This window comes from Rhinoderma darwinii, chromosome 3, assembly GCF_050947455.1.
Source record: "Rhinoderma darwinii isolate aRhiDar2 chromosome 3, aRhiDar2.hap1, whole genome shotgun sequence".
Classification (NCBI taxonomy): domain Eukaryota; kingdom Metazoa; phylum Chordata; class Amphibia; order Anura; family Rhinodermatidae; genus Rhinoderma; species Rhinoderma darwinii.
In genome coordinates, this window is record NC_134689.1 from 171358402 (window position 1) to 171369337 (window position 10936).

Consider the following 10936-nt stretch of genomic DNA (forward strand, 5'->3'; position numbering starts at 1 on the left):
CACCGATATATATGAGCTTGATTGACGCTGAACGGAACACTCTTTTGGCCTCCGTCGGGCTAATGGAGCCCTATGGACATGTTTACAGTGTACATCAGGATTTTTGCTGGCGTACGCGCTATTTATAGAGCATCTATGGGATGTGCTGGAACAACAATTCCGACCCATGGATGCCCCTCCTTACAATTTACAGGACATAAAGGATCTGCTGTTCACATCATGGTGCCAGATAACACAGGACACCTTTTGAGGTCTTGTGGCGTACATGCCTCAACGGGTCAGAGCTGTTTTAGGGGCACGGGAGAGACCTACACAATTTTAGGTAGGTGGTTTTGAGGTAATGGCTTGCCAATTTGTTCCCAAAATGCTTGGGATATGATACTTCTACACGTAGTTCCTTTTGTTTGTGTGCACAATGAGCTGCTATAGTAAGATAATGTACATTATATTGTATAGTCAACATCCTGCATTTACATAACAAAACTGGTCTTTCATTTCCTGCATATAGGATCTCTGTCACATACTTTTCACAAAGGCTGTGATAGAAGAAGGATTGCTGTATTTTTCGGACTATAAGACTCCGTTTTTAGCAAGAATAAATCTTGCTAAAAAGTCCCTGCGTCTTATAGTCCACAATCAAGGGACCCGGCATCGCCGGACGCCATGACCGCGTCGTTATTTAACCCCTTCCCGACCCATGACGTGCCGGCACTTCATGGAGCTGGAGGGGGGTGATGTATGGAGCGCGCTCACGTGCTGAGCCCGCTCCATACACTGCAAGTGTCTGCTTCTGACACGCTGTTCCTGGCAGTTTAAAGGGCTTGTGCCATAAAACACATGTATCCCCTATCCACAGGATAGGGGATACATGTGTGATTGATAACGAGAACGGGTTGAACCCCTGACGAAGCACCAGCGAAACGCGCGTTGGGTTAAGCAGAGGTCCCCCTCCTGGTCTTGATCTCCTATTTATCTTCTTATACGCAGGTGTAGGTATACTACTTTACATGTCGTTTTTACTTAGATTGTACCTTATATATATTCTCTATACTTATTTATGTGTTCATCTGTGCAAAGCGTACCATGCCTAGTACCTGCTCATTAATATGTACTTATGCACTTTAGCCATATATAGGTTGTGTCAGACCATTTTTACATCTGGGGGGCTACTCTGCTTTTACGTTCGGATTCCGTTTGTGTTCGAGGGTCCATGGCATTTTATTATGTCTAAGTGTTATACGTTGTCTCCATGTGTCTAATTGACTTTAATAAAGATTATTTGTATTTTTTCAAACACCTGGTCGTGACTTGTTTCTTGTTCTGGTTTAGTGGTGAGGATAGGGGTTAAGTTATCTTAGTCTAACGTGTTTGGTTTCCATAGATAAGTCAGTTAGGGAGTTACAATTCGATAGGGGTTGTGTGACAGCCCTTCAGACTGAAGCACATGTACAAGACTGGTAAACTTTCCCCTCCTCCTATCTCCCGCGTTGCATATGTCTGGCAGTTGTTCTGTCATTGTATTGATGAATCATAAAGCTCAGGATGAACAGTGCTATAAGTTCCATGTAAAACATAGCAAAGTGTGCCTCAGGGCATAGAACAGCTTGAGAAACCAGACAAGGGGCTGTCCCAACATTAAATATCACATTCATTGTATAGATAAAAGATGAACAATTTTTGCCATTTAACATGTTTTTTTTTTAAAAAAAGCGATTCAGTGAAGAGTTGTGACATTTACTTACACAGTATGGCGCCAAATGTTTTTTAATGTGTATATCAATGTGCAAACCCATTTAAAGGGTTGAATGTAACGGAATTGCTGCGGAAAATTTCTGCAGCATTTCCGTTGAAAGTAACAGACATTCCACTGTGGAAAAACCGCACCATTTCCTGCGTTTTTTACTGCAGAAAATGATGCACATTTTGCTTCGTTTTTCTCAATGCTAGGAGATGGTGACACCTCCTCTGAAAAATGCAATTCAGTCTACTTTCCGCAGCAGGAATTGACATGCTGTGGCACGAATAATACGTGCCGCAGGTCAATTTCTGATCAGAATTTTTAAGCCCTCACACACCGCTCAAACGATGGAAAAATTTAAATTATGGCTCTCCAGAATGTGGAGAAACTGAACAATTTTTTTTTTTTTTTAACCAATACTTTTTTCTTCTTAGGAAAAAATTTCATATTTTACTTCTTTTACAATTTTCTCTTGTCTAATATCTGTCTGCATCTTATAGTCAGGTGCGTCTTATAGTCCGAAAAATACGGTATATATGTGTGGTGGGCTGGCTTGGTGGGTATATAAGGTGGGCGATAGGCTGTCTGAACACATATCACTCGTTGTTGCTATGGGTAAAAGGGGTGATTTATCAGAGTTGCGAAAAGGGATGATTATTGGCTTTTTGGCTAAGGGTGGCAGTATTTCTCAAACAGCGCAGTTTGTGAACTGTGCGCATGCTGCTGTGGTGAAAGTGTATTGTGAATGGACAAATCGCACCATTGGGACTAACTGATGTGGAAACTGCGAAGTACCACGTGTCATTGATGTGAGAGCCAAACGACACGCTACAGTGGAGCAGGCTCACCGTGCAAATCAACTAGGGGGCTACCGATGAGTGACGTTTTCTTCCTCATCGAACAGATGGACGTTGGCATGTCAGGTGAGAAACATCGGAGAACAAAAACCCTACAACCATTGTTGGAAGAACACAAGCTGGTGGCGGTGGCAATATGGTCTGGGGAACTTTTTCATGGCATTCTCTGGGCCCACTCATCCATGTGGAAAACACTCTGAACCGATTTGGGTATAAATCAATCGTTGGAGATCACATCCACCCATACATGCTGTTTCCATCTTCCCCAGGGAAGACGATCTCCCAGCAAGACAATGCGACATGTCACACGGCTAGAAATGTCCGACAGTGGTTGGAGGACACAACCAAGACTTCCAAGTACTTCCCTGGCCCCCTAAATCTCCAGACTTACACCCACTTGAGGATCTGTGGGACTACCTCTATCGTCTTGTTCGCTCTATGGACCCGCTCATACGCATCGGCCGCACATGTGGGATGCACTGCAGTCAGCATGGCTCCAGATACCTGCGACAACCCACCAGCATTTATTGAGTCACTCCCAGTCCGTCTAGCTGCTGTCCATGCTGCACACGGCGGTTACTCTGGATATTAGCTGGTGGTCATAATAATGTGTCTCGACTGTATACATGTGTGTGTGTATACATATATATGTATATGTGTGTGTGTGTGTGTGTGTGTGTGTGTGTGTGTGTGTATATATATATATGTATGTGTGTGTATATATATATATATATATATATATCATTATTTTTCTACAATTTCTTATTAGAGCTAATAACTTTACACTAAGTTTTGAGTAAAGTACATGTTATGAGTATTTCTTTATTATTTGCACTCATATAGGACACGTCAATTCAGAATGTAAAGCTTTTCAGATACATCTGTATTATCCATCAGCACTGTGTAAAAGCAGTGTTTGTATCCAAATGCATTTCATCTGATGTATTCAACAGTCCTACTTTTTAACACTTTTTATATGTTTCTTTACAGAAAATTGATATAATAAATGAAACCATTATTTTGGCAAACACTGTGTACACAGAAGTGAAGGACTTGCCGGCAAGGATTCCAAAGGATGCTGCACGTTACCACTTTTTCCTGTATAAGCATTCCCATGAAGGGGATTACTTGGATTCTATAGGTACTGTATTTAATATTTCTTTTAATATTAATTATTTAAATTGCATTTCCTCAGGACCAGGCACAGTTCAGCTGTTTTTAGCACATATTTGTTAAACAGCTATAACTTTTTTATTTTTATTGGGCCGGTGATGTGATTTTTGCAATATTAAAGGGGAAATCAGCCCTCTTATAGTGACTATTGTTACTGTTAGGGTATGTTCACACAGGACAGATATGCTGCGTAAAAGTATGCAACATATCCATCCTAGAACCCGCAAGGAATTCTCTGTGAAAAACCACAACAGATTGTGGTTGCAAATTTTCGGCCGGATTATCCACTGTGGAAAACATTGCTGGTGAAAGGAAATACTTGTTCAAGTCCCCTAGTGGGACTAAAAAACAACATTAAAATTAGTTAAAGACTTTGTGGTAAAAAAAAAAAAAAACCTCTTCTATTTTTTCCCTTACAGTAATGCAAATAAGAAATAAACATTCTTATCACAGTGTCTGTAAAATGACTAACTATTACAATATAACATTTATCCCGCATGGCGAACGCGAAATAAATACCATCATTTCAGTTTTTTGGTCACTTTACATCCTCTAAAAATGGAGCAAAAAGTGATTAAAAATACATATGTACCCCAAAATGGTCAGAAAAATTATATCCTGCCCCGCAAAAAACAAGCCCTCGCATAGCTTCAGTGATGAAAAAAAATCGAAAAATGATGGGTCTCAGAATATGGGGACACAAAACAAATTTATGTTGCATTTTTGTAACTTTTTTTTTTTAAACTAGTAAAAGATTATGGTATGGCTAGAATCTTATTGTCCCACAATACTGCTCGATGAATGGCATATAATAAGCTCTCCCCATCCCTCCCAAAAAATGGAGCCCATCACAGAGAACCTATATGACTCTTGCAAAAATCTAAAAATGTATGTAGATAATGGAGGCTAATGTGAAACAATCTGGATCATTGTATGACAAGTGCCACGTGCTGCTGCTTAGATTATTTATAAACGATCATTTGCGTTTCAGAATTTATTTTCAATGGTTTACGCTTATGAATGTGTTTATTATATTTTTTCAGTGTTTATTTATTCAATGCCTGGATACAACTGCAGTATACGAGAGCGAATGCTTTATTCCAGCTGCAAGATTCCCTTGTTAGATGTCATAGAAAAACAACTAATGATGGAAATTGCCAAAAAGGTAACGCATCAGTTATTTTATGTGGCTGTACACGTGGTAGATACTAATTTTGAGCAGTCCACTATATAAAGGAGAATCTGGCCACTGAGCACCTGCAAAAGACTAAGTCATTGTGCACACGACCGAGTGCCACTCAGGCCGTTTTTTACGCCAACCATACACTTTAGCGGGTGAATTGGGTCCATGAAGACGGACCTAACTCTACGATCCGTGGAAAATTAGAACATGTCCTATCTTTCCACGCATCATGGACGGGACTCGGCTGGCACACACGGACGTGTACGTTAGGCATAATACTACTTGTCGCTTTTCAACTTGTGCTGGGTACACTGGGGGCCAGAGGTAGCAGTCATCTTATTATCATCAGAGATCTGACCTCATAACCATAATAATACAGTCAGAACCAAAATGCCGTTTAGATAAAATGTGATCCTTTTCTTTCAACGTTGTTATATTACAGAACGGCCGCGTTTAATTCTACCATTGACTGCACTGGACAGTTCTGATTTCACTGTTGAGGGTTCCTTTAGTGATACTTTGACAGGTTAAGCCTGGAATGATGGGGCTGTGTCTGCCCAGTAAGACAATACTTGTATTCTTCAGCAATGATGAAAGCTTCAGTACTTGTATTGTCAGTTTACAGTGGTTCTACACTAGGCATGTCCACATCTGCATAGAGACTTCACCTCAACTATTTCCCAAACTTGGTGTGAACATCGCATTGTAAATGCAGTTCTGGGAAATAATCCTAGGCAATCGTGTTTGAAAAATGTCTTTGTTCCAATTGTAAAAACGTCACGGCATTGTTTTCAAAATCCTGTTCGCTATGTAACATCCGGACTCCTAAACTGCAAAACATACGCTCCATATGAAGTAATAGTAGAACTAGAGAATGTTGGGAGAAACCATTTCATTTCTAGGGTTGGCAAATATGCTTTAGGCAGAATGTTAATATCTAGAATTAAATTTTAATATATCGCGTTTCTGAGGTATTAGACATTGGTAAACTAACTGTTCCCATTTTCTGTGCGTAGATTGAAATAGATAATGGAGATGAACTGACATCGGATTTCCTCTATGATGAAGTGCACCCAAAGCAGCACGCACACAAGCAAAATTTTGCAAAACCCAAAGGTCCAGCTGGAAAGAGAGGCATCCGCAGGCTCATAAGAGGTTCTGCAGAAGCCGAAACAGCCCATGACTAGAAGAGTACAGCGAGATCTTCATGTGTGGAGAGGTGAACTGTGACGTGTTCAGTTTGTCATTCCTCCACTCCAGTCACTTTCATCTCCTGTCCTGAAGTGTTTTAATGGCTGCTCCAGTGTGTTGTGCACGTTTACCTATGGAAACAAATCTGGCCACCACTAAAAAAAAGTAGGAGCACATTACAATGCATTAGTGGTATGCACAAAATAATGGTAAATTGAAACCATTACTAATATATATTTGTATATATGGCAATTATGCTTTCTACAATATGAGCAAGTCTACTCATTTAGTTCTTTCCCTTTTAATGTGTAGAGTGTGAACTAGACAATATATTTCATCCACTAAGGTATATTTATCATGGGATAATACTAAGCAATGTGTTTCTCATCCTTTCAGATATTTAAAAAGAAGACTAATTTGTACAATTGTGATATTTGACTACAAATATACAGCGGTAACCATACAATACACTAAGCTATCACCGGGCCAACTTCATTGGGGATTATGTTTCTATTTCTCACTGTCGTTTGTGTACAGTGTCCTACATGAGTCCATATTCCCTAAGAAGGCTGAACCACTGCCACTTATAAAATCTCACCCACTCCAAGATCACGGTGGGCTCTGGATCCTTCACATTCAACAAATCTGCAGATGTCCGTTGCTGGTACAGAGTAGAATATCTATTTTTGGATTGTAAACCTGTCACCAGAATCATTTTGATTGGAATAAAGGGACATCTAAATATTACTTCTATTTGATTTCCTTCACTGGAAGATAAGGTGTGGATATTTAAGACCTTTATATAGTGTAAGGCCCCATGCACACGACCGTATTTTTCATCAGTAATTACGGACCCATTCATTTCTATTGGCCACGGACACCTTTCAGTATTTTTACATGTGAGTGTCCGTGCTGAGAAAATGATAGAACCCGTCCTATTCTTGACCGTAATTACGGCAAAGAGTTTCCCATAGAAGTCTTTAGGAGCTTCCGTAAATACGGACGGTATACGGATGTGCCGTATACCGTCCGTATTTACAGAAGCATTGCTATGCAACATGATGATGTCATTTGTATCCTCCATCTTTTTTTTTTTTTTTTTTACAGTTCCGCATATACGGATGCAATACAGACCGTATTTCGGGATAGATGAAAATACGGTGGTGTGCATGGGGCTTAAGGCCGTAGCAGTAACAGCACTACAATAAGAGGCGGCTGCCGTACTTAGATGTATTTGTAGTCTGTTTCCATATATATATATATATATATATATATATCGATCAATCTCAAACGATCATAGCAGCAGGAAGTAGGATTTTTTTTCATTTTTTCAATAAATGTTTTCCTCTGCAGGTGTCCAGTGTTTTGTTATTTTTTGGCAAAGTGATTTTATAGGAAAACCAGACTCCAGATCCAGCTATGTAAATAAACCCTAAAGGAGCTGTCCAATTTTACATTCCTTTCTCACATGAAAGGTCCCCTGATAATCTGATCTTCAGGAGTCCACTTACTGTGACCCCCATGATCAACTGTTTTTGCTGAGTGAAGCATTCAGCTTGTGTCTTTTTCGACAACTCGGGCGCACTGGTTTCTCCAGAGGGAGAAATGCTTTCCGCTGGGGAGGTGGTCTTCAGCCGGGACACCCCCCCCCCCCCTCTATAACATCTACATGTAATAATAGGGAGTATGAAAAGGGGTTGTTTACAGCAGAAAAACCCTCTAGGGATAGAACATGTATGTAATACATACAAACAAGTTTTAGTGTTCACAGTGTTTGTTTGTTTTTTGGTCTTTTAGCCAATACTGGTATTGGATCCAGAAAAAGAGAAGGCATTCCTTTTCCTTTACACTACTTCCGTTAGGTTCCAATCCTGATTTTGACTTTAAAAAAAAAAATCCAGGCTACACTGTGTGAACAAGCCTTAGGCCTCATGCACACGACAGTAGCCATGTGCACGGCCATGATTTTCGGGTCGGCCGGCAGCGGACTGTCAGCCGCGAGCCGCCTGCAAATCATGGGCTGTGCACATGGCCGCGGCCATTATTTTCAATAAGACCGGACCGCAGAACACGGCCGTAATAAGACATGCCCGTTCTTTCTGCGGTCCTGGGCTCCTGGGCCATGCACGGGCCGTGGAAACCATGGTTGTGTGCATGGCCACATAGGAATGAATGGGGCCGCAATTCTCCTGTGGATTTTCAGGGGAATTGCGGCCGCAAAAGCACGTTTGTGTGCATGGGGCCTTACTCTTTAGAATGCTGAAAAAAACTAATGGCAATAAAAGTTTACTTCAGCAAGGAAATGACATTAAAAATATCCATTAAACTTGAATGTAGCAAGTGTTTCTGGTGCTCCTTGTTATGTTATCGGTAGAAAATCGGCCACTAATGTTCATGGGACTGTGGCGTGGAATTAGGGACAAGTTGTTCTGCAGTAAGAGAACGCTGCTGCTTTTCGGTGTGTGTCTATTCATAAGAATTCATAGCAAAGCAATATACCATGTTGTTAAAACAATTAGACGCATTGGCCACTTTTATTAACTCCCTGTGAAAAACAAGTGAATTGGAATCACTACACAACCTGTAAACTGACATTTCAGCCACAAGTGTGGAGGGGGGGTATGTTTTTACTTGTAGCCGTTTGGAAAGATTCCACCTTTCGTATGACTAGATGCAGCCATCTTTTATAGTTCTATATATACAATATGTCAGTGACCTGCTTCTCCTTGTGACATCATGGTTACAATCCTGCTCATTACACGTCTACATAGTCAATATAAACCATGGTCATATTTGCAGACTCTTAAGCGCCTTATATACTACAGTGGATTCGTTTTTATTCAGCACTGACACAGAATAAAGCATAAAGGGTCCGCAGACACGTGGTGTTCTCGCATCGTATTTCCGTATGCATATGGTAAAAATATTCCGCAATGCAAGAACTAGAGAAATGGAGAATGTTTTTCCCATAGACATACATTGTAGTTATCCGCAGCATATTTTTACGCTCCGGAAATACAATGCAAGTACACCACATGTAAGGCCTCGCTTTTTTGGAACCAAAGACTATTCTGTGGGAACATATTGAGTAAATACATTGCAATCATTTGAAGAAGAAATACAGTCAAAATGACTTTTGCTACAGTTTGTCATAGATACAGGTGAGAATATCTGATCTCACACCACCGATTCCCAAAAGACAGGACTCGAGACCTGCTCAGAGATTTGTTGTTTTTTTTACTTGGAATCTGACAAACTATTCTAAGCATATTGTCATTGACTGGTCCATTGTTTACAATGTTGGGTCAGAGCTCTGAGCAAGGGGTTTGATCCACTGTAGATCCCTTTCACCCTGGGAATCAGTGGTGCTCAGAGATCACATACTTCACCAATGGGATCTTTTTACATTTATCTTTGACATCTCAAAAGATCCTTTTGACTGGATTTTTATTCTAGTCTTCCATATCCCAACCGGTTTTTCCAGCTGAGGTTATAATAGGCTTTTAGTTCTCCTTGATTATAACTGTGGAAAAATAAAACCTCACTGATTTTGTAACTCTTGAATAAAGTCCCTTTTTCTATGCTTTCAGACTGGGAATTGGAGGGGGTTTCTCTGTTTTGCCTACAAAATGTTTTATTGAAATGGCATGTTTTACACTCTGACCTGATTATGAAACTTTATAATAGAATATTTTTTAATGAATTTTGTTTGATCTGTATGTATGATTATGGAATGATATGGATTTGAGAGAAAAAAAATCTACACAAAGAATAGTTGTGAATAAATTCAACCTGAAAGCATCAATATCTACTTGTGTGTTCCTTTCTACTTACCTGTGCGCATTTGTTTTAGTATTTTATGTAGATCTTTCCTGATCATAAAGCTGGTTTATATACTATATTTGTGAGTCATTTACCTCCGTATATTAGAATTGCAGGATTACTATTGGATCAATTCCACATGCCGATAATGACATTTCTTTGACTGGCAAGGACATCAGTAATTCATCCTGACCTCCAACAAGTGCTGCAATGTGAATACTGTGGCTAAAGCGATGTCATTTAAAGGAGTTTTACGTAAATACTATTTAATCAGTGTGTACATGAAAAGTTTTACAACTTTGCAATCTACTTTTGTGTGTTAATTCCTCACCATTTTCAATATATGTGTTTGATGTCCGAATGAGAACACTTGTTTACATTCAGGGGCAGTATAGTTAGTCCTACTCTCCGCTGAGAAGTGGAAACAATCATATGCAGTTTAGGTGGACTCCAGACTGATACATTGTAGCAAACTACCAGAGATTTGTGCTGATGTATTTAGATCATTGTCTGTACTAGATACAAATGTATCCACCTCTCAGCTGTGCGCAGCTATGTATATAGGACTAGCTATGTACATGTTTGCTGCATCTCAATGTGTGAATGTTCTCATTCATTGACCGCAAACACGTATCTCTAAAATAGTGAGGAATTAAAACACAAAGTATATTAGAAAGTTGTAGAACTTGCCATTTATACTGCGATTATACAATAATTACATATAAATGTAAAACCTCTTTAAAATTAATACAGAACCGTGGCTCTAGCCGCTATATTCAATTTGCAGCACTCCTTTGAAACAGGCGCATGAAATTGTGTAGGGGTGGGGGAAGCCTTAAGTGAGAGTAGGGAGTACGATCACCGTCTATGTTCACGATTCTGCCCCGGTACAGCCCTCCAGTGACCCCAGGGGGGTGGTACTTGAACTTTTGGTCATATATCACACACCTCGTCGATTGCTTTTTGATGTTT

General features: G+C 40.0%; 1 protein-coding gene across 2 annotated transcripts in view; it reads left to right on the forward strand.

Annotated features, from left to right (window-relative positions):
- TWF1 (twinfilin actin binding protein 1) overlaps window positions 1-9935 on the forward strand; it is a 36155-nt gene extending 26220 nt beyond the window's left edge. Inside the window, exons 7-10 of one of the 2 annotated variants that reach the window (XM_075857040.1) lie at window positions 3586-3736; window positions 4812-4933; window positions 5968-6170; window positions 6539-9935. In XM_075857040.1, coding sequence (XP_075713155.1) covers window positions 3586-3736; window positions 4812-4933; window positions 5968-6138 — 444 coding nt within the window. In that variant the 3' untranslated portion in view covers window positions 6139-6170; window positions 6539-9935. Of the gene's footprint in view, window positions 1-3585; window positions 3737-4811; window positions 4934-5967 lie in introns of both variants that reach the window. The other variant, XM_075857039.1, reaches the window with a different exon arrangement.
- The last annotated feature ends 1001 nt before the right edge of the window (window positions 9936-10936 follow it).